At 41.8% G+C, this 24,105-nt stretch overlaps 1 protein-coding gene across 2 annotated transcripts in view; it reads left to right on the top strand.

Moving 5' to 3' along the window:
* EPHB6 (EPH receptor B6) overlaps positions 1-24,105 on the top strand; it is a 72,411-nt gene that overhangs the window by 31,308 nt on the left and 16,998 nt on the right. For both annotated transcript variants that reach the window (XM_027681457.1, XM_027681454.1), the window contains exons 4-6: positions 3,330-4,026; positions 17,670-17,825; positions 19,915-20,253. In XM_027681457.1, coding sequence (XP_027537258.1) covers positions 3,330-4,026; positions 17,670-17,825; positions 19,915-20,253 — 1,192 coding nt within the window. The remainder of the gene's footprint in view (positions 1-3,329; positions 4,027-17,669; positions 17,826-19,914; positions 20,254-24,105) is intronic.

The following is a 24,105-nucleotide window of genomic DNA, read 5'->3' as shown; positions in this document are numbered from 1 at the left end:
CCATGTTAGGAGGAGCTGTTGAGTCCCTCAAAGGCAGAGGCCCTGCAGAGAGACCTCGACAAATTAGAGGATTGGGCAATCAGCAACCATATGAAATTTAACAAGAGCTGGATTCTGCACCTGGATGTATATACAGACTGGGGAACAAGAGGCTGGAGAGCAGACTGGAAATGCATCTGGGGGTCCTGGTGGACAGCAAGTTGAATATGAGTCAGCAGTGCCCTGGCAGCCAGGAGGGCCAACCATGTCCTGGGGGGCATCAGGCAAAGCATCACTAGCTGATCGAGGGAGGAGATTGTCCTACTCTGCTCTGCCCTGGTGCAGCCTCACCTTGAATATTGTGTGCAGTTTTGGGCACCGAAATATAAGAAAGGGATGTATTAGAGTGTATCCAAAGGAGAGCTACAAAGATGGTAAAGGGTCTAGATGGAAAGCCATACGAGGAGCAGCTGAGGTCACTTGGTTTGTTCCACTAGAGAAGAGGAGATGAGGGAAGAACTCATCACAGTCTGCAGCTTCCTCACGAGGGGAAGCAGAGGGATAGGCCCCAACCTCTTTGCTCTGGTGACCAATCATCATCATCATCATGGCTGGGCTTCGCGAACGAAGATTTGGGAAGGGCTCTACCCACGTTTCTTGCAAGCGCGTTGGTGACTAAAAAGGCCAATATGAGAAAGGCATGTCCGGTTGCAAAAGGCACAGCAGAAAGACTCCTTGGATGGTATATTCTGCAAGGCTCGATTCTTTCTGCGTTGTCTTTTCTCCTCAAGAGTGATCCTGCGTGCTTTCTCAAAAGCATCAGCAGCGTTATAGATGGTGTGTCTCCAGGCCTCCCGATTGGAGGCCAGAGTAGACCAGTTATGGTGATCAATATGCCTGAGGCTGAGTTGTTGTTTCAGGGAGTCCTTGTATCTTTTCTTTGGGGCTCCTCTTTTGCGGCAGCCGGTGGCAAGTTCACCATAGAGCAGGATCTTAGGGAGGCGGTGGTCCTTCATCCTGGAGACGTGCCCTGCCCAGCGCAGCTGCGTTCTCAGTAGCATGGCCTCAATACTTGTGATTGCTGCCTGTTCGAGAACAGATGTATTGGTCACATAATCTGACCAGTGGATGTTTAGGATTGTGCGGAGGCAGCGTTGATGGAAGCGTTCTAGGAGACGCAGGTGGTGGCGGTAGATGACCCATGATTCGGAACCATATAAGAGAGTAGACAGCACAATGGCTCTGTAAACACTGATCTTGGTACTTTTCTTCAAGTGTTTATTACGCCATACTCTTTTATGGAGTTTTCCAAAAGCACTATATGCCTTCACTAACCTGTTTATCTCCCCGTCAATCTTACCATCCGTGGAGATGAGGCTGCCTAGGTAATTGAACTGCTGGGCTGATTTGAGTTCTGATTGGCCAATGGTGATGTGGGGATGATGGGGGACTTCCTGAGGTGCAGGCTGATGGAGAACTTCTGTCTTCTTTAAGCTGACTTCCAGCCCAAAAAGCTCAGCAGCATCTGCAAAGCCGGATGTTAGACGCTGCAGGGCTGCTTCTGTGTGAGCAACAAGGGCAGTGTCATCAGCATAGAGCAGCTCCCGGACAAGATGGTTTAAGGTGACCAATCATAGGACCCGAGGAAATGGCATGAAGCTGCATCGGAGGAGATTTAGGCTGGATATTAGGAAAAAGTTCTTCAACCAGAGGGTGGTTGGGCACTAGAACAGGCTCCCCAGGGAAATGGTCACAACAACAAGCCTGCCAGAGTTCAAAGAGTGTTTGGACAACACTCTCTGGCACATGGTGTTATTCTTGGGGTGGACCTGTTTCAGGGCTAGGAGTTGGACTCTATGATCCTTGTGGGTCCCTTCCAACTCTATGATTCTATGTTCTATGATTCCATGTTCTATGATTCCATAATTCATACTGTGTGCATTGATGTACAAACATTTCAGTTGTGCTCCTGAACCCTCCATGCTCCCGGGAGCAGCATACATATTTCCACTAGCACTGCTATCCCCAGGCTATACCATGCCAACTCTTGGTTTACCTCCAGCTTTCCTGTTGATATGCCCTTCCTTCATCAATTCTAGATTAAATCTCTCTCAATCAGTCTGTCCAGTTTATGAGCAAAGATACATTTCTCCTGTTGGAGAAGATTCCTGTCTCAAAGATTCCTCAATGGTTACAAAACCAACCATTTTGGCAGAAGCACCAGTCCTGAAGCCAGGTATTGATATCTTGGGATCACTTGTTTCTTCCAAAGTGTCTCACTGTTCCTAAGAGGATTGGGAAAAACACTACCTGTGCTCCTGAATTTTTTTGCATTTTTCCCAAGGCCCTAAAATCTCTGTTGATCAACTTTGTACTTTTTGTTGGGACATTACTAGTACCCATGTGAAAAAGCAGAAGTGGATAGTAGTCTGAAGGCTGTACTAAGCTCTTCCATCATCTGGTGACATCCCTAAACTAGGCCCCAGGGAGGCAGCAAACTTGCCTAAAAAGATGTTCTGTTCTGCAAGTGGGTGCTTCTGTTTCACGCAGGACAGAGTCACTAATGACCATAACTTGCCAATTTTTCTTCTTGGTACTGGTTTAATGCAGATCTTGTTGCGAGCAGTTTGTTGGTCAGATCTTCACAAGAATGCTTGGGCAGGTCCCTTCTCTTCTATCCCACTGTGTTCTTCCTCTGTCATACTCAGGACCTTGTACCTATTCTATAAAGCTAGTTAAGAGGGTAAGGAGGGGTTTGTCTTACAGCTTTGTACAGTAACCTGCTTCCAGTACAGTAACCCCTCCCTATCCTTCCTTTGTGCCTTCCTCCTGGCACAAATCAGATCTGGGCCTGCCCCTGTAGTGGTCATGCAGAGTGTCTTGTGTGCATAGGAGATGTCAGAGGATAGCTCCAACTGTGGTAAAGCTGGGTAGAAGGGACTTCTACTTCAATGTGTTTTCCAAAGAACAGTGTCTTGTTGCTCTGTCTCATTTGTGTCATGCGTCTTGTCTCTGGAGATAACACATGGGGAAATAGGAGGGAAGAAAGTGACTCTCATTTTAAGATTCTGAATGCCATGTAACAAGTTTATATTAATTATGTTTTCTGTCACAACAGTTCTTACTTCAAAACTTTGACCACTCTTCTTTACAGGGTCATGCTTTGTCCTGTGCAGAATGCTGTGCTCCACATGGCATCAGCAGGTTCAAGTCTTGTCATAGACAAGACTGGCAAGGAGAAGGAAGGGGAAGACAAAGACCTGTCCCGTATTTTTGATGCAGTTGAACACTGAATCTTTTTTTTTTTTTACTGTTTCTTTTTTCTCTTCTTTCCCCTATTTCCATTGTAGTGGGATGAGGTAAGTGTCCTGGATGACAAGAAGCGCCTGATCCGGACCTTTCAAGTCTGTAATGTGGCTGAACCAGGTCAGAACAACTGGTTGCGTACTCACTTCATAGAGCGACGTGGAGCCCACCGAGTCCATGTCCGCCTCCGTTTCTCAGTGAGAGACTGTGCCAGCATGCGCACTGTGGCCTCTTCTTGCAAGGAGACTTTCACACTCTACTATCACCAGTCGGAGGCTGACATAGCCTCTCAGGACCTGCCAGAGTGGCATGAGGGCCCCTGGACCAAAGTGGATACTATTGCAGCTGATGAAAGCTTTTCCCAGGTGGACAGCACTGGGAAGGTGGTAAAGATGAATGTTAAAGTACGTAGCTTTGGACCACTTACCAAGCATGGCTTCTACCTGGCCTTCCAGGACTCAGGAGCCTGCATGTCCCTGGTGGCAGTCCAAGTCTTTTTCTACAAGTGCCCAGCTGTGGTGAAAGGATTTGCCTCCTTTCCTGAAACGTTTGCAGGAGGGGAGAGGACCTCACTGGTGGAGTCACCAGGGACGTGTGTGCCAAATGCTGAAGAGACAAGCACAACTGGGTCTTCAAGTGTTCGGTTGCACTGCAATGGAGAAGGGGAGTGGATGGTGGCCATTGGGCGATGTACCTGCAAGGCTGGCTACCAGCCTGTTGATGATGAGCGAGCCTGCGAAGGTGAGAGAACTTTTTTTCCACTCTTTAGGCAGCCCCTTTTTTGTTGGTTGTCTGTATCAGCAGTATTTGGTACTAGTGAAAAGTTCACAAAGCTAGCAGGTTAAACCATTTCTTACAGTGAACACCTACTAGCAGTCTCCTCTGACGCTTTTAGCACCTCAAACTGGAGCTGGAGGGGTTTAGGAATGATATTCTTCAATTTAGTGCTCTGACTAAAACCATGCTGCCGCTTGCTCCCGGTCTCCCTCAGACTGGAAGCACAAAAGGCAAAGATCACAGTTTGAGGTTAGAGCAATTTACTGGAAACAGCAATGAGATAAGAAAATGAACAGAAACAGCAACAATTTTAATAAGAAAAGGTATAAGACAAATTATTTACATGGAAAGTCCATGACAATATACAAATACCAATCAGCTCTTCTCTGCCACGTTTTCTCCAGACCAGAAGGAACACCCTTCTCCTCAGAAGAGAGAGTCCTGTCCCACTGCCCCCGGCAATGACTCTAGGTGGTGCAGAATAACATCTGGGTCCTGGTCACACCCCCTCAGCCACACCCCCTCCCAGCTACTGCAGAAATTACCTTGTCCTGACTAAAGCTGGGGCACCACTTCTTGGTGATAACAACATGGTTGGAAACTCCACTCAGACCTTAGTTCAAGCTGCCACAAGAGACAGCCTGTTAGGCTACTTACACAGAATTATCAGGAGTTGTCACTAGCCAGACCTACCAAAACTCCACTTCTTTACCAAGAAGCAACAGTGTTGGAAGAAACATACCACATGGAGCAGAGCCGAGCTCAGAGCTAATACACTCTGCTGTCCTAGCTAGTTTTGGCCCTTTTACTAGTACTGTTGGAACTAGGAATTAAAAAAAAAAAAAGGAAATGGCAGCAGCCTGGTCATGGGACAGGGAACATGTAGCAAGGCTGACCTGACAAGAAAAAATAGTCATAATGGTATTATCATTACCAGTAATGTACTCTTTGCCCAGGGGCCCATGGTATTTTCTGTGTTGGTTGGAGGAAATAGAATAAGTTATGTAGATAAGAAGTGATACTGGGCCAAAATCTGGCCAAGCCTGAACACCCAGTCTCATGTCATGACTGTGTTCCTATCTCAAGCTTAAGACTGTCCATTAGAGGAAACTGCTTATGTTGGTTATGTAATTTTTTGTAGAACGTACCTCTCATGCTTCCTTTGTTTTAATATGCATCTACTCAAAATCTCTCAGTAATATAAGTGTTGCTGCACCACCCTTACTAATCTAAAAAATAAATGTAATGTGGAAACAAGTTTTGGCTGCAGACACAATTTTAAAGTTGGATTATAATTTATTCAAATAAGAGTTCAAGTCAAACATTAGCTGTACAAATATCCTGGTTAACACCAAGTGCAAATGGAACAGATAATTAATAGTTGTCAATATGATACTTTACATTCGTGCTTCATGAAGTGATTTGGGTCATGTAAAATAGCTTTATTAAAATACAGGTCATTGTGCTGGAGACTTATAAAGCAATTAAAATTGGTAAGTGCTTTTCATTTGTTTAAACTTTGAGAATAATTAAAATGTGTGTGCCTTTTTATCCTGCTCATCCTGAAAGAAATGTAACTGCATTCCTGTAGTGCTGCTCCTGAGACACTAAGCTCAGGCGGACATAGAGCAGCTCTATATGGCACTAGTTCTGCTGTCTGCATCAGTAACATGACTAGTTCACAGTTTAGATAAACTGCCAGTCAATAATTTAGTATCAGGTAGGAGTCTCAAGCACTCAAAAAATAATGGAATTAGGCTTGGTAGGTAAAATTTTAAAAAATCTGTCTTCTATTTTTCATACCATTCAGTGAAAGCTGATACTCCCTTGCAGCCTCATTATCATAAAAGCTGAAGAAAGATGAAAATGATAAACACTATAAGGAATAACTGAAACAATGACAGTCTATCAAGCTACAAAACTCCATTCCCATCAATTACTTCCTAAGATTTCATGAGCAGCTTAGAGCAGCCAAAGACAACGAAATAATGAATCTTAATGTTAGAGGGTATTTTTTTCTGCTCATGTTTCTTGTAAACTCCTCTGGCTTGATCAGTGTTCCTGATCTCTTCTCCTGCTAACAATATGTTGCTGTCCTGTCTGAATGGAACCACATTCAGTTCATGTAATTTGTCCCCTTGCTTGGTGTTTCTTCGTGTGGAGTCCTTTCCAGCACTTCCCCTCTATATGTATGTTCTCCCTTCCTAAGCACAGAAGTATCTCATGATACAGAGCTGCTGCAGTGTTCTAGATGAAATACAGAACAAAAGCAATAGCCCAAGGCCAGATTTCTACTGACGGTACCGCAGAGAGCTCTTCTTAATAAGACTGAAGAATCAACCAAGGATAGGAAGGAGAAGCAAGTTTCCTTCTTACACTTTAGTAGAAGAGTGTGTGGGCATTGCCTTCCCCCTCACCATATGCAAGCCTCTGGAGTCCTTCCCGGACCAGCTGTTACCTCTTTACTTAGAACAAAGAATCTGCCAAGAGCCATTCTGAGGAGAAAGATAGAAAGCCCTTGTTTTTTCCCCCTGCCCCCTATCATAAGTTAAGATACTTTCTTTTATTAGTTTTATGAGACTGCCTGCTGTATTTTACTATATGGCAAATTTCTCCAACGAGATAGAAGAGTGAACCAACAACCTTTAATAAGCCCTCTGGGTGATGTGGGATGTGCTCTGTGTGGGATTCACTTTTGACCTTATCTGAGCAGACTTCTCATGCTGAACGGTCAGAAAGGAGAACGGCAGTTTGAAGAGGAAAAAAAAAGAAGATTGAGACCTAAGCTCCTTTTCTTTGGGTAGATATATACACACAGGCAACCTTGCCTGGCAAGGTTTTCTGCAACTTGTGTTTTAGCTCATAGAAGGCTGGAAGCAGAATGTTCTGTGTGATTAGGCTATCCTAGGCTGCTGGTTCCCAAAATTCTGGACTGATTGGCTGTTCTCCCAAGCCTTCTCTCTGATTCACATATTCGTTACTGAAAACAGTTGTTCCCAAATCCATCCCCACAAACAGTTAAATAATGTGTTTCTTGGGATACACTACCTGCTGCTTATCATTACCGTTAAAAGTCATATAGGATTTAAGTTACCAGATGCTTTTGAAAATAATATTTAGAATTCATGACTGAGACATTTTAAAAATACTTCAGAAATTGCAGTGTGGACAAAAAGGAGAAGAGAAATGACTGCTAGATAAAGCGCTAAGCTGACTTCTGAATGAAGAAGGACAGAGCTCAGGACAGAGCTGAGCTGATTGGCCATATCTGTGGCACCTCTGTACAAATGTATTTAACTGGAGACAGAAAACAGCAGCCAGAGACAGGAGGAGGGAACAAGTTTGGAGTGGAAAGAGTTAAGTTGAGCTTGGGACAGGGAGGAGGAAAGGTGTTGTTTCAATGTTTGTTTTTGTTTTCTCATTATCCAAATCTATGTTAATCAGCAATAAATTAAATTAAATTTCCCCGAGCCGAGTCTGTTTTGCCTGTGATAGTAATTGGTAAACAAACTCCGTGTCTTTATAAGTTCTTTACCTCTGCCCACCAGCTTTCTAATCCAATTTTCTCCCTATGTCTGGCTGAGGAGGAGGAGTGAGAGAGGTTAGCCATCCACATGCCTGCTTCTTCTCTCTTCTTTCCCTTAGAGTATTAAGCAAGCAAAAGGTCTGCCTGTCATCTGTAGTAGCTGTAAGAATTCTGTAAAATTGCCCATGTCCTATGGCTATATGTAGTCCCTTCTGGTTGCAGAAGGAATCACATCTCTATTACCGATAACTACGGGAGCTAGCAGCTGTGCACACAGCTGTTTGACTTCTCATTTGGGAAGAGTATTTCATGTTTATTTTTTTATTATTAAAAGATGCCCTTTCTGACCAGCCTAGATACACTTTTTTCAGTGTACAAGGCTAAGAAAATGTTAAGATTTATGTTAAAGCAAAAGCTTCAGTAGTCTGGTAAAAATATGCACATATTATTAGCAAAGAAAAAAGCACAACAAGTTTTTCTCAAATTTTAATCACTTAAAAGATGCTTTCTTTAAAACCACAGCATAATTTACATTGCAGGGACCTGTGGAAGTGATCTCCAACCCCTGCTCAAAGCAGGACCAAATTGGGTTATGTCACTCAAGGCCTATTCTAGTCTGGTTTTAATTATTCCCAAAGATCAAGATTACACAATGTCCCTGGGCAACTGTTCCAGTGTTTGACAACACCTGTGGTGAAATTACTTTTTCCTATGTAGAAGGAGATTTTAGTAAGATGTAATAAGAGGTTATTACAGCTTATGTGTGTTATCTCATGTTCTACCACCTTGTGCCTACACCTTCTTCATATCCTCCCATTAGGTGGCTGATGCCAGCTGTAAGTTCCCACCCCTCAGCCTACTCTTCTTCAAAATGAAAAAAACCAGTGTGTTAGCCTCTCCTGAGTAAGAGCTTTAATTTCTAGGTAAACTCACAGTTGACAATAATGTTTGGTGCCTTGAGCTAGATTATCTTTTTCTTTTTTCTTCTTTTTCCCCTTCCATATTGCCCCTTTCATCAGTTTTTCTGCTACACACACATACATTTTGGTGCTTTTCAAGTAGTTTGCTGCTTTTCTTGTATCAAGTGCTTGCTCTAGACTCATATTTCATCCTTACCCTGCCCAAATCTTTCCTCTCTTGTTTTTGCCTTTTTTTCCCCTCACGCAAACCATTCCCTGGCAGTCCTCCCATATATAATTAGCTAGTAATTGCTTCAACTCTGCTTCTTTTAACTAAAAAATCCCTTACTCAACTGATCTCCTATCAACAGTTCAGCAGGAAAGTGTTCTTAGTCACTTCATTTATTTTATCTCAGTTGATTTGATGCTTTCCTTTAAAACTCAAAATCCACACTTTTCTCTCCTTATGTGTCTTTTATTTTCCACTGTCTCTTCCCCACCCAAACAGCTGTAGCGACAATGAAACTAGATCAACCCAGGGCGCTGTTGCTTCACCATGACTTGCTTCTACCTCTGTCTGATCCCATCTCTCTCAGAATAGGACACAAGATACACAGTAACAGCCTGGCCCAGTGGGAATTTGCTTCCTATCACCATGAGCTAGTCATAGACTTATTTCTGGGTGGGGGAAAAAGCAGTGTTTTATCTAAAAACTACTTAATGTTTTCTTTTCTGGTGTGTCTTCTGCATGCTAATTGTGCTATCTGTCTTGCTTTATGACAGATGTAATGTCTAAATGTCTACATCATATTTCTACAATATTATCAGTTACTAACTCCTTTCCATTATCCTGCCCTCTAAGTGCTAAACTCCATCCCTTGCTTGGAGTCATTCTCGTTTGAGGCCCTCTGTAGCTCTGCACATCCAGTTTTCCCTAGGCCGCAAATTCAGCTATGTCCATTCATCCTTCCCACTTTGACTCCAATGCCAGCTTTGACACTGTTCATTTTCAATACTCTCACACCTAGTATTTATTCTTGCTGCCCCACAGTACACCTGGGAGCACAACTCCCATATAAGAAACAGATCACTTGTCTCAGTAAAGAAGAAAGCAATTTTATGCTTTTCTAAATGTCTTCCTGTGTCCCACCTCAGTTCCAAATCATATCTGTGTACAAAAAGTCGCTTTCATCTTTATGACATTCCCTAAAACCACTACTGGGAGTACATAAAGCTCTGTTGAAGTTCCCAACTACTCTTCTTGGTCCTTCTCCCCTTGCTGCATTTTGTTTAGTTCTCAGAATATTTCCTCTCCAGCCTTACTGTCCAAGTGAGCTTTCCAATGCATTTTTCTCTTTCTTAACCTCTTTGCTATTTGGTCTGTCCTCTCCTGATTTTCATTTTCTTTACCCCTCTTCCCCCATGCCACTCCGTGATTCCAGCACTTTTCTCTTCTGGTTTTGATATTTGTTATTATTAGAAGTCTGTCAGAAACTGCTCCTCTGGCCTCCCGGGTGGAACTTGTCTCCAGTGAGCAGTCAGGCAAACACAGGCAACACAGGGGCGAGTGTTGTAGCTGAGGAAAACTGGGTCAATGTCTGAGATGAGCTGTGCCCAGCTGAACTATTGTGGCATTCTGACACTGTGCCAAGATATGAAAAACGACTGAGACAAGCTGAAGGAAAAGCGCTTGCGCACTCTGAACTCTGCCTTCTCCGTTCATAGTAGCCTTGACTTGATGGGAAGTGGCAGCTTGCTCTGCCCCCTGAGGTGATAGCTCTGCAACCCTCTGTCCTTGCATTGGATATTGTGAATCAATGAGAGCTAGATCTGTGTTTTCTTGGAAAGTCCTGGTGCCTGGGGGGTGATAAGTCGTACTATCGCTGGTGACAAGGCCTTCAGTGGCTTGGCTGGTGTTGGTGTTTTGTGTGAAGTTGTTCTGCAAGCACACAGTGGAGGTGTTTCAGGAGAAGCTGCTCTTGTTCAGGCTTTCTCTGGGTCTTTCTCCCGAAGTGGTAATGTTCACTAAGGCAAAACATGTGAGTCCTAGTGATGGTGGACTTGCTTCAGCTTGGATATTTGCTATAACTATCTCCAGTGAGCACAACAGTCATCTGCAGATGTTGTAAGACCAGAGCAAGTGGCCCTGATGCCATGATCTGCAGTAAGAAGGGAATGTAAGGCAAGATCCTTCAGAAACAAATGAGAGATAGATTCTGTCTGTGTGTGTAAAGACGGCCCTAGGCTCACTGTGGCTGCTTGAATAAAAGGAAGTGGCTTTTGCCTATTTAAATTGCCAGGGAATTTTTTTCTCTTTCCTCCTGACTTGACCTGACTATTTATAGTGACTGGACTGAGGCAATGCCAGGAAAAACTCCATGTCATGGGAACAATTACTATTGCTATCTGTGGGCTAAGGTCCTGAGTGCTGTGAGCTAGCTTATCTTAGACAATTTTGAAAAGAGATAAAGGTGCTCATGAATGTAAGCATGTCTGTGACTGGATGCAGAGGCAGGGTTTAGATGGAAGCAGAAAGTTTGTGATAGCTGCAGTGCCTGCTCTTGGAGGCCATTCTTGAGCTTCTTTTAGCTGGAGGCCAGTTAGTGTCTACTGTATTCAGTCCAGCATTTTTGGCCAAAATTGCAGTTTTAAAGTATAAGTAACAACAAATTTTAAGTCATAGTATTTTTTTATAGCTGTATATTCATTAGGAAGGTGAGAGAGATGTGAATCATATTTAATTACTGTAAATCAGCTTTGCTTGCAATATGCTGTATGATTTCATTTTGCTGTTTTTCTTCTGGAAATAGAAATACCCAGAGGCAGAACGAGAGTTTCAAAGCATGATCATTTCTCTCTATCTGCCATCCCTCCTGGAAATATCAGCTTGAGATTATAGGTTTATGTAGTAATTATTTTTTTCACTAGACAATAAAAAAATAGTCACTGTGGAGAGGTCTTTCCTCCTAAATTGCTCAGTATTCCATTCCATAGTTCTTCAGCTGCCATTTCTGCAATGTGAGTGGAACCAGGCAGGGGAATCCTCTTTCTTATTGCTTTTCTTTTACACTTTTCTCTATCTTGTTCAAAGTCTTTTCTCAGATTCCTCCCTCAGAGGGAACCTGACAATCCTATTCTCATTTCACTTCTGAACATCTGAAATGAGATGTAGCCTAGTGTCAAGAACTTTCCATTCATTATTCCCTGTCCACCCACAATCACAAATGTGGTGAATGATCTGGCAGTGAGGCAGGCAAGGCCACAGGGTTCTATCCACACATTTTAATTTGCATATGTTTAAGGAAAATCACAGAATAGCTGAACTTGGAAAAGATCTCTGGAGGACACCTTAACCCCTCCCTGCCCAAGTAGAGTCACCTCTAGCAGGTTGCACAGGAATAGGTCCAGGCTAATTTTGAATGTCCCCAAGAAGGGAGACTGTACAACCCCTCTGGCTAACCTGCTCCAGTGCTCACTCACCCTCATGGTAAAAAGTGTTTCCATGTGTTCAAAGGGAACCTCCTGTGATTCAATTTGAGCTCTTCACCTCTGGGCCTGTCACTGAGCAACACCTGAAAGAGCCTAGCTCTGCCCTCTTTGCATCCTCCCTTCAAGTATTTGTGCATATTCTTGAGATTTCTGAAAGCCTTCTTTTCTTCAGGCTGAGCAATCCCAGTTCTCCCAGCTTCTCCTTCTGTGAAAAATGCACCATTCCCTTAACCATCTTTGTGGTCCTTTGCTGGATTCTATCCAATATGTCAGTCTCTAGTTTACTGGGGAGTCCAGAACTAGACACAGGACTCCCAGTGTGGCCTCACCAAGCTGAGTAGAAGGGAAAGATCACCTTCCTTGACCTGCTGACAACAGTTCCCCTAATGCAGCCCAGGATACCATTTTAGCTTTCTTTGTCACAAGGACACATTGCTAGCTCCTGTATGACTTGGTGTTCACCAGGACGTCCAGAAAGCTTTCTGCAAAGCTGATTTCCTGGTTGTCAGCCCCCAGCATATACTGATTCATGGGATTATACCTTCCCAGGTACAGGACTCTGCACTTCTCCTTGCTAAACTTCATGAGGATCTTGTCAGTGCATTTTTCTAGGCTCTCAAGGTCCCTCTGAATGGCAACACATCCTGCTGGTGTATCAGCCGCTGCTACCAGTCTTTTGTCATCAGCACACTTGCTGAGGCTACACTCATCATCCATTTCATTAATGAAGATATTGAACAATATTGGACCCAGTATTGAGCCCTGGGGTGCACCACTAGATGCTGGCCTCTGTCTAAACTTCATGCCACTGTTCATAACCCTCTGGGCTCAGTTGTTCAGGAAGTTTTCAATTAACCTCACTGTCTGCTCATCCAGCCCACACTTCATCAAGTTTGGGTTATCTGTAAGGACAGACACTATGGGAGACAGTGCTTAAAGCCCATACTGTGTTCTCCATGAGAATGTCATGGGAAACAGTGTGGAAGGCCTTCCTGATATCAAGAAAATCACTATCCACTGCTCTCCTCTCATCTACCAAGCCAGAAATTTCATCCTAGAAGGTTGGTCAAGCCTGAGTTTCCTTCTGAGAATCCATGCTGGCTGCTCACAATTACTTTCTTGTCCTTTGTGTGCCCAGAAAGGTATCCAGGATTAGTTGTTCCATCATCATCGTAAGGATGAAGGTGAGCCCAAGCTGCCCACTATTACTCAAGCACCTCTCACCATGACCACAGTCATTCAAAGGTTATCAAGAGTGGCCTCAAAATTACATCAGCCAGCTTCTCTGATGGATGCATCTGGCCAGGCCTCATGAAATTATATAGTTTGTGTAAATATTTAGTTACCTGATCTGGTATGAGGAAGAAGGTTTTCCTTGCTTCAGCCTTCCCCCAGGTCTACAGGACCTGGCGTTCCTAAAGGCCAGTCTTGCTGGTAAAGACTGATGTGAAGAAGATATCCTGTGTCACCAGGACCCCCGTGCCACCCAGCAGTAGGCCCACATTTTCTCTGGTCTTCCTTTAGCCACTTCTGTACTTAGAGAAACCCTTCTTGCTTTTGACCTCAGTAGCCAGATGTGATTCCAGGTAGGCTTTGGTTTTCCTAGCCGTGTGTCTACATGTTTGGACAGTGCCTCTCTGTTTTTCCCAGGCTAACCTGTCCATGCTTCCGCCTTCTGTATCCTTCCTTTTTTGTGTTTGAGTTTAGCTAGGAACTCCTTGTTCAAACATGCAGGCCTCCTGGCATTTTTTGCCTGAATTCCTGCTTGTTGGGATGATTTGCTTTTGCACCTGGAAGAGGTAACCCATGCATATGAACTAGCTTTTTTGGACCCACTCTTTCCTCATAGACCTTCTGGGACTCCTCCAGATCACCGAGGGATGATCGTCTGCTCTCCCAGAGTTCAACATGTTGAGCTCACTTTTTGCTTTGCTCACTGACCTCAGTATCTTGAACTCCACCATCTCATGGTCAGTGAAGCCCAGGCTGCCTTCAACCTTTACATCACCAATGAGCCCTTCCTTGTTTGTGAGCATAAGGTCCAGGGAGCACCTCTCTCATTGCCTCTTCTATTTCTTGGGTCAGGAAGTAGTTGCTGATGTGTTCCAGAACTTCCTGGATCACTTATGCCCTGCTGTGTTCCTCCTCCAGCAGATATTAGCATGGTGGAAGTCCCCCTTGAGGATCAATGCCTCTGAATGGGAGGCTAATTCCAGCTGTCAGCTCTCAGCTCCATTCAGTTTTTCACAAGTAAGCATCTAAAGCCCTCTGAGACATGCTGGTGTAGCCAAGACATCAATCTCCTCCGGGCTACCAGATAAGACATTACTAAAATTTGTGGAGTTTTGGTGAAACAGCTGCAGTGAAGTTTTATTTGTTCAGTTTACTGAGCTGCAGTGGAGTGCTTACTACAGAAGAGCCTATGTGTCTGCTTCACACTCTGCTGAAGTTGAATACAGGACAATGGAGTGTTTGGTGTGGAGACATTGGAAATGTTTAGATTGTCTGATACTTTGCTCTAAATGGTACCTGTATCACAAAATCACTTTAGAAACAGGCCAGGTTCCTTCTTAAATGTGGTTAGGCCTTTTTTTTTCCTTCTTTTCTGTCTGCTGCTCATACTGAAAGTTTTTCTCGGAAGCCTGCTACTGTAGTTCGTGTATTGTTCTTGTAACCTGTAATTTACTGTAAAGTCATATCTCTTCAGTATAAATAAGCAATTCTTCATTCACTGACTTTTACAGTTCCAGAACTTCATGCAAAAATAGATGCTGCCTCAATGAGTAAGAGAGATCATAGGTAGCAAGAAATCACCTAAATGTGACAGCACACTGGGCAGTTCTAGGCAGACAGCAATAACATACCTTTGCATATAGTTCAGGCATAAAATGTCAAGCACAGTGCATGGATGATGAAATTAGATTTTGTGAAGCAAATAAGAAAGAACAGATGTAGGTGTTTGATCTCTAGTATTTGTTATACATACCTATTCGAAAGTGCTGTCTCTATAGTAGTGTACTGTGTCAGTGATATGAGGATATACTCATATCATGAGGATAACATTGTTATCCATTAGCTGACACCATATTCCTGTTGTATTCTTGCTCTGTGTGTTGCTTGGTTGGTTTTTATAAGCAGCTTTTGAATGCTTATGGCCACTTGGAGTGACTGCCCATAACACTCATGAAATCTTGCATAGCCTTTTAAGCAACAGACTTGTTCTACCTTATATAAACTGGCTTTCTTTACCGAGGTAGTGGTGCTACATTTGCTCTTTTATGTAAAACCTACAACATTGCACTTTTGCTTACTGTCTTTGTCTAATTCATCAATAGTGTGCCATCCCTGCAGACCTCATCCCTGCATCCCCAGGCTCAAGAGCAAGTTGCTGGTAGACTTCAAAGAACTGTGTAAAAATAAATATTTGTTTATTTCTAACACAATGTGTTTATTTTTAAATAAATTCTATTTACTAAATATCAGACAAATTCACGGCTTTGCTGGCTTTCCATATGATTTGCAATTGTGCTAAATATGAACCTACCTGAATTCTCTTAGCACTGCCCTTGTAGAGTAAATGTGTTTTTGCACTGCAGGGGTAAGGTCCATATCCTCTACAGATTTCCTTCTAGCATCACATAGATGACAGATATTACCATTACCTATTCATTTTTACTACTGTGACTAGCAGCACGGTTGTTGTCCTGCTTGATATCAGGCTGTAGTACTGAATGAAAGAAAAGAAACCTTCTACAGTGTCTACCTTGACAAGTGGAATGAATGTGCCATTAGTTCTAAGCCTTGACAAAAGCTTGAGAAGGAGTTTGATGCAAGAAAAAACAGATGAGATAAAATTACTTGTAAGAAAAAAAATTCACATTCAGTTCAGCATTCTCAAATATGAAATAAATAAAGATCCCTGAAAGTGGTAAATTTTGGTTGAACGATGCTGCAGTGAGTTGGATGAGAACTTCCAATTCATAATACTCGTAGTTTCAGTACATGTGCATTTGCCAATTAGTGTGAAAAATTATATTTTATGTTTGTGGCTGTTAACAGAGTCTTAAACTAAGGGAAAGGGGTATAATTCATAAAGTGGACAAAATCTTACTTATTTTTTTGTTCATCGCAACATATGGACATATCTCTCCATATAAGAATGATTTGATTTTCTGCTGGATACAGGCCTGAAGGCAAATGCAATTGCTCTTTTCTTGCCATCATGCATCATATGAAAAAATTCTAGTATCTTCTTCCCTTTTCATTTCCATATAGCAATGCATCACACACTGAATTTTGTCAATTTTTGAGTGCTGGGAAGAACCAGTGTTCTCCTATTGAATAGCTATCATTCAGAGTTATTGAAGTCCCTTTTACGGTCTGACCTGTTCCAGGACTTACCACTCTTATCACTGTACATATGGAGGTTGCTCTGTAGCCAAGAAGAATTTTGAGAGAGAAGATGAAGTAATATGCTGAAGAAGAGGTATAAAGCTGATGGGACTCCACAGATGTTATGGGCTGTTATGTCTGGACTGCACCTCTAACTGCAAAGGGAATTCAACACACATGATCCTAATTTCATATAACACCTGTATACAATATTCTTCTCTTACATGTTTTTTTTTTTCAGATAATTTTTTGCTATCCGCAATCCTTGGGAATATTCTGCTTCTAGTAACCACTAGAACAGTTTGTTCTCTTGAGGGTGTCCTTTGTGTGTTTTGACATCAAATGCTCAGCTGAGGTCTATCTGAAAGTGTCCCATTCCTTGTAAATGCTCTTTATTGCGAAGTTAACTAACCAAATGTCAGTCTGCAAATAAACTTTCACCTAGCTTATTAGTGCATAAAATCTAAAACAGCTGGATCTATTTATAGATCTATGTATAGATCTATTTATAGAAAATCAACTTTAGAAAACTTGCGTAAAATCTAGATAAAAATGGTAAAAACTGTATCCTAACACTTCAGTGTAAGCTCCCAATACCTCCTATTAGGTAATTCAGCATAGCATCTTTGCCAAACCTAGAGTTTACCATACTCCCATATTGTTATGTTATTATTTTTATATTTTCTTTCTCTGTAGGATGAATTTCCATCCTTGTTTCAGCTTGTTGCATATACATGTTTCTGTGCATTTGCAGATAAAATTTGACTAATTAGGATGCTTTTATCCATTACTGGGAAGTTTTCAGACCTACAGGAAAACAGTAGGACTGCCAATCTTAGTGTCTGCCCTTCATTTTGATGTAAAACCCGCCATGGTAGTGTATATTAGTTTAAGCAATTATTATAGGTGTGTTGGGTGGGGGGAAGTGGATGTGGGTAATACTTGTAACTGTATGATATTTCCAGACAATCACATGGCTGTACTCTTTGGCTTCTCCAATTTTAAAGGTCTTTGAATGAGTAATGAGAAGACAATTATTTCAGATGGCCAAAGCTGTCTCTGGACTGGATCTCTTTCATCTGCCAGTGAATCAATTTAAGCACTTATATAGAATAAACTGTTTTGAAATTGCATCTTGAATAATGCGTGCTCCATAAAGCATCAAAACCAGTAGTAGCTACTCTATGTAATAACTTCTACCTGCAGAAGCAGCACAAGTTAAAGGTAGTAAGATTGCGATGTTTCTGAAATCTGAATTAATGATTCTCCTGCTTTTGTCTCTCTCATTTTTCTCCTCTTAGCCTGTCCACTTGGTTTCTTTAAAGTGTCTGTGGGAGATGACCCCTGCCATCTATGCCCTGCTCACAGCCACGCTCCACTGCCAGGTTCCCGTGAATGTGTGTGTCAGAACCGCTATTATCGATCTGCTTCAGACAATTCTGATGCTCCCTGCACTGGTAAGTATTTGGACAAAGTGTTTGAAAGCAAGAAGGGCAGTTAGTGAGAGAGGATGTGCCCAAATGATTCAGGGGAGTTGCAATTCACCTCTCCTCAAGACTTCTGGAATAATCCAAAACTTCTCATTGCTCCTGCAGTTTACTACAGGGTATATCCACTCGCTGCGTGTAGATGACAAAGCAGAAGTGTTCCTACATGCTTTTTACAATGCTGATACATTGGTGAAACTGTGTTTTGAAAATACTGGAGTGTTGCAACACTAGATTTCAGAAATTAAAAAATGTCAAATTGTAGATGACTCATGCAGTCTTAAATAAGTCCATTGCAAGTATGCATAAGGTACAGCTTTTCATGAGAAAATGGCATACTAATTTCTCATGAAATGCTAAACTCATTTCATACACGAGGTATCCATTGAAGGAGTTAACCAATATTTTCTTCTCTGTATCATTCAAAGTGTGAAGACCATATTTACTGCACAAAATTCAAATTCTGTGAATTTTATTTATGGAAAAATAGATTGTTTTTCCATTAGCTTCTCAGTGGTTCTCATCAGTTATGACATTTTTCAGTCATTTATTAATAGGTCAAGAAAGAATAAGTAGATGCAGAAAATTAAATAAAGGTACGTATCAGCACTCAAAAATATAGCTTAAATAATGTGTCAAGCATCACCCTTGAACTTTGTAGAAGTGACGGGGAAACACTGTATGACTCTAAAGTTAAATACTCAGAAATTAGGAAATGAGATTGCGGTTTTTTTCTGTAATCCCTTGCTTCCTGTACTGCACAGAATCCACCTTCAGCAGCCAGCATCAAGCAGTCTGTAATTCGCGGGATTATTTTTTCCTGAGCAGTTGTCTATCCTTTGGATTGACTGTGGTAAGAATGCTCAGGGAAAACTAGTGCATGATCATGCAATTAAATGCTATACCACAGTGCAAATGTTGAGTGGGCCCAGTTAAGATCAAAAAAGAAAACATAATTCTGACATTTCATGATGTACAAATACTTCATCTTTCAGTAATACATTATGTAACAGTCTTCTGTGTGCAATCTTCCAACATAATTTATATTTTTAACAACATGGGAAATATAGCTATTGGAAATACTCAAATGCTCGAGCAACAAACTAAATTGCAGCCAGAGAGATCCCCCCCAAAGACCTCATCCACTTGCACTAATAGAGGATGACATCCTTTACATTGCTCAGTGTTAGACAGGGCAAATGTTTTGCTTTTTCATCAATATTTCTTGACTACAGAGTAGTGATGAGAAGGAGGATTCTTGGATTTCGTTACAACCTTCAGAGGGAAATGTTCTGTAAATAATGTTTTCCTTGCCCCTCCCTGTTACTGAGCCTCTCTGTCCCTGCCCTTCCCCTCTTGCTTTGTGTCTGCACCCAGGTTTAGCAGTGCAATAGTGCTGCCTATTTTACCTCTCTGAACTTTTCACATTTTAGCTGCAGTGTTCTGTCCCATTGTCATCCCCATACCTTCTTCTGACTCTCTGCATTTTCCTTCTTCTCTTCACTGTGACTGCAGGAGAAGTGTTGGATGCACAGAATGGGCAGTTTTTCAACTGTCAGAGTTTACCCCCATTGCCATTGAGGAATCTGGCTGGCATCAAGAATAATCCCAGGGAAACTGTTGTCCAGTTCCTGTAATAGATGGAACAGGCTAACTGAAGTCTGAGAGAGTTCGGAGATATTAGGTGCCAAAGGAGAGAATTCAAGATCTCAGTAGAGATATATATTTACTAAACTTGTGTAAAATTTCAAAGGATTTACATTTCCCTAAACAATGTTCTTTTAGGGAAATGAAAAAGTCACACCCTTGAAACAAAGACCCTTGTTTATAATTTTATTTCTCTAAAATGTGATCATAAAGTTGTTCCTTTTTTTTATGTGTGTGCTTGCTGTAGCAAAGAATATGTTTTTCTTAGCCTTGTTCGCAGAAACAACTAGAGAAGAGTAAGAATGAGAATAAAAAGCAACTTGTTCTTCTGTTCTTTTCCCCTTGCTTTCCCCCCTCCCCCACCTCTTTCCCATTCCTTCACGGGGTTTTGATCTTTCATTCTTTCTTCTAGGCATCCCCTCTGCTCCTCGTGACCTTAGCTATGAAATTGTTGGCTCCAACGTGCTCCTGACCTGGCGCCTCCCAAGGGACCTGGGTGGCCGCAAGGATGTTTTCTTCAATGTCATCTGCAAAGTGTGCCCAGCAGGGTCCTCAGGGCCGTGCGTGCGCTGTGGGGACAGTGTTCAGTTTGAACCGCGCCAAGTGGGCCTCACAGAAAGCCGCGTGCAAGTCTCCAACCTCCTGGCCCGTGTGCAGTACACCTTTGAGATCCAGGCTGTCAACTTGGTGACTGAATTGAGTTCAGAAGCACCCCACTATGCCACCATCAATGTTAGCACCAGCCAGTCAGGTGAGGAGACCCCTGTGTCTAAGTCCCAAAATTTCTACTTCTGTCTCTCACTTGCTTTGCTTTGTCTTTTTACTTGTGTGTTTTGCCCTTTTTTATTGTGCTCTGCTAGCTTCACAGTTTCACTTCTGCCCTTCTCATTCCTTCCTTCTCTGAATGGGCTTTCCATTCTTCCTTCTTGGCAGAAAAATGAGTGTAGCAGCTGATGTGATTATTGAGGAAAAAGCTGCCCTAGAGAAGATGCCAATGGGAGATGTAGCTCTGTACATCAGACAAAGAATGTTGTTTGATTGTGCAGGAGAAGGGATACTGCCAGGGTTTGACAAGGATTTTGTGAGCATCAGCTTGCCAGAGCAGGTGTTAACGAGCATTTCTTCATTTCTCTTCATCTTCTCTGTCTCCTACACTTCTCCATTTCATCTTCTTATTCTTCAGTCAGACTTTCTAGCATTTTTCACCTGTTCACATTTCTTTTTTGTCTTTCTGTGTTTTGAGGTACTCTAGTTTTCCATCCTCTCTTGTTTCTGTATACCACCTTCCATTCTCCTCATTTCAGTCATACTCTACTGCACTTTAACAAGAGGTATTGAGTGTTCCATCAAATCCATCCACTTTTGCCTTTCTGCATATCAAAATAAGGAGGTGGAAAATAGATAAGCACTGTCTAAAGATGAAGGTACAGTTAAAATTTACAGAGAGGTGCTGTGTGACAAGAATGTATACAATGATATTTTCTCATCACCTAAATGTACATGTTCCTGGGAAGGCATGTGTTAATACTGTGTGGTCTGGTGGGTCATAAAAGGATGTGAAAACTACAGTTTTACAATACCTAGAGAGCCATTAAATGGAGTTTTGACAAAAAATCCAGAAGCAGAATCACCATTCCTGTTTTATTGAAATTGCTCTGTGCTCTTCTGCATTGCATGTATTTTTTTCTCCCTTGTTCTTGCCTTTTCAACTTTCCTGTTCTGATACGTGGTCTTGGAATACTATTCTCCTGTTAATAAGAAACTTTTTTTTGTTTTACTTTTTGCATGGTAAAAATAATAAAATGTGTTGTACAGTTATATTCAACGATGTTGCGATCCTTGTAACTAGGAACTAAACCATGGGGATGACTAAACCAAGATACTAATGACTTGTGTGGGCAGTCAGAGTCTGTAAATACCATCTACAGGGACTGGAGCTGGAGAGAGCTACGTATGTACAGGCATAGAGTTCTGCTAAATGTCAACATTAAGAGGCTGGGCATATGTTGTTTTTTACAGGCATGTATAAGCTAATATGGAGAGGAATTGTACACAGCTTGTTTAAGAGGATATAATGAGGAGTAATGTGATGAGGAGGAGAAAGAGGGGGAACATTTTTGAACTGAGTGACAGAAAATGTCTGCAAACATTTAGAGTTGTGTAAATGTTAAACTGAAACAAATCCCAAATGAGATTCCAGAGTGTCATTTGGAAACCTCTGCAAAACAAGGGTTTTGATAAATCTCAAGAAAAGTACTGTGATACCAGATATGGCATCATGATCTTGGTTAAATCACATCTTATCATTTCTATATATACACCCCAAATAATTTCCTACTCTTTGGGGATGCCAGGGGATTGACAACATCTGTTTCTTCCCTTTGAAATGTTACCTGACACTGAGTAGCAGAGCATCTATAGGATGCCTGGTCCCCTTAAGAGGCTGGCTGCAAGTGGGTGATCAGTTTTTGTTTACATTAAAATGTGGCTGGGTAATTTGTATCGTAATTCCAGGCAGTTCCTTTGGCTTTTCCTGGAGACAGGTGGGTGTTCTATTAACATCCTACAGAATTATCTTTCTTCATACTTCTCATCTCAACCTTCTTCATCTATATCAGAGATAATTTAATTGAGCATTTACTTCCTTCTCCTTCTTGGAATCACCAAATCTATGCTCTTCTTTTTCTTCTGTTTGATTTTTCTGACCACTCCTATTCCTCCAGGTATCTTTTGGTGTCTCTGGGTGTCTTGGGTATGTGGGTGTTTCTCTCTAAGTTGCCTCTCTTTTGCACTGAAGCAGTTTCAAGGGAGACCAACTTTCTTAAACAGCCATGTGTACTGAGTGGCTCCTTTTTTGTGTTTGGTTGCAGGTTTTTTTCCTTCCTCTTTCTCAGGATCGTTAGGAGTGAGCTTGAGATGAGCTGCCCTTGATTTGTGGTGACAGCTCATACTAACAAGGCTCTGCTTCCTCCATCACGTGGGCTGTCTCAACCATACCCCTTCCTTTTGATCCCTTCAGCAGCTTTTCACTTTAGCAATGCTTGTGGATGTTGTGTTATTATAGCAATTATTATTATTCCTATTATTGTTATACAAGCAGAGATGGAAATTTCAGGACCTTACATGCAGAAAGAAACCAAAAAGGTACAGCAAAGCATGAAGGGTACCAAAAAAGCAAACTGGAGAAAGATACACTTTCAGAATAAAGGGCCGTAGCAAAAATTTTCTCTCCGTTGAATTAAAGATGATGAAAAAAAGACCCTTCAATCCTGGCAGTTTCTGAATATTCTACTTACTCACACATCAGTCAGAGTTCTCTTGCTTCTTCCATTGCTGATCCAAAAAATATACCTGCCCCCCTAGATGTATCTTAGGCAATATTCTGTGCTGGAATATTTATACTTTTTCTTTTCCCATGGTACCCATTCATGCTTCATCTTTGTCTCCAAAACTGTTCGTCTAAGAGTTTTTTACCCCTCAGAGTCTTCAGGCCTTTTTTCAAAGTGCGATGGGATCTTTTGGTTACAGAATCACATTTTCTGTGGCAGACTGATTAGGGTGTTCCTATTCTTCAGTGACTGTGTGTCTGAAATCAGAATAAGAAGGGCTGGCGCTGAAAAATGTCCTTTAGGATAATAAGACAACCTTAACCCGAAACCTGTTTGGATAGTAATAAGAAAACCTGTTTGGACATGCAAATATGATCTACTAATTACCAGAAAGACTGTAAGGAGATGAGACAAGAGACGGTAATTGCTTTCACCTCAGGTGTGAAGTGCTGAGGGTGAATACCTGAAGAAGTGTCAGGATATATAGAAAAATGTTGGAAGGATGTTCTAAATAGCAGGAACTACATGAGGAAAGGCTATTATGTAATTCTAATGAAGTTACACTTCTTCATAGGGGGGAACCTGACACAAAGAATGCAAAGAACTTTAACTCCAACCATTTTATTAAAAAAAAACTGACTACAATTTTATTCACTATTCTAACAGCTTCAAGTGTACTTATCAGGGTAAACAAATATCTGTTCTAATGTTTCAGGACAGAAGTCAGGTTTTCATTTAAAGGACTGTAAAGAAACTTTCTCTGTGCACAGCTTTAACTATCTGTCCATTTTTTTTCTTACTCCTTGCACTGAAGCGTGTAGTAATGTCTGTTGCCAGAGACATGCTACTGAACTTATTCGTTCAGGCAGTTGTTACATTCCTAGAAAGAAGAGGAAAAGAGAAAGACGGCAGAGACTCAAATGTTGGAGCAAATCAATACAGACTTTTAAAAGCAAGTGGACTGCTTTTTAACTGAATTGAGACATTATGAGAGCTAATGGAGGTATGTGAGGGTAAAGGTGGTTTGACCAGGTTGCCTTGTACCTGTGAAAAGATATGTAGCAGCCTTTTGCATCAGTTGGAATCAGAGCAGTGGGACCTGGCAATACCAAAAATCTTAGCACTGCAGAAATGAGTGCTAGACAGTCTGAAGGTTTGTGTAAGAGGCTGAATGGGGACAAGGACAGTTATGCGTAGTGCCAGGAAATTTAAGAGGACCTGACAGAAGATTTTCAGGTGACATGGTATGAGAAGAGGAAAAGAATTATATGCCA

The sequence above is a fragment of the Neopelma chrysocephalum genome, unplaced genomic scaffold (genome assembly GCF_003984885.1).
Source record: "Neopelma chrysocephalum unplaced genomic scaffold, ASM398488v2 Primary Assembly neopelma1_60, whole genome shotgun sequence".
NCBI classification, from domain to species: Eukaryota; Metazoa; Chordata; class Aves; order Passeriformes; family Pipridae; genus Neopelma; species Neopelma chrysocephalum.
Note: the sequence above shows the minus strand (reverse complement) of the source record. Positions and strands in the feature narration are given on the sequence as shown.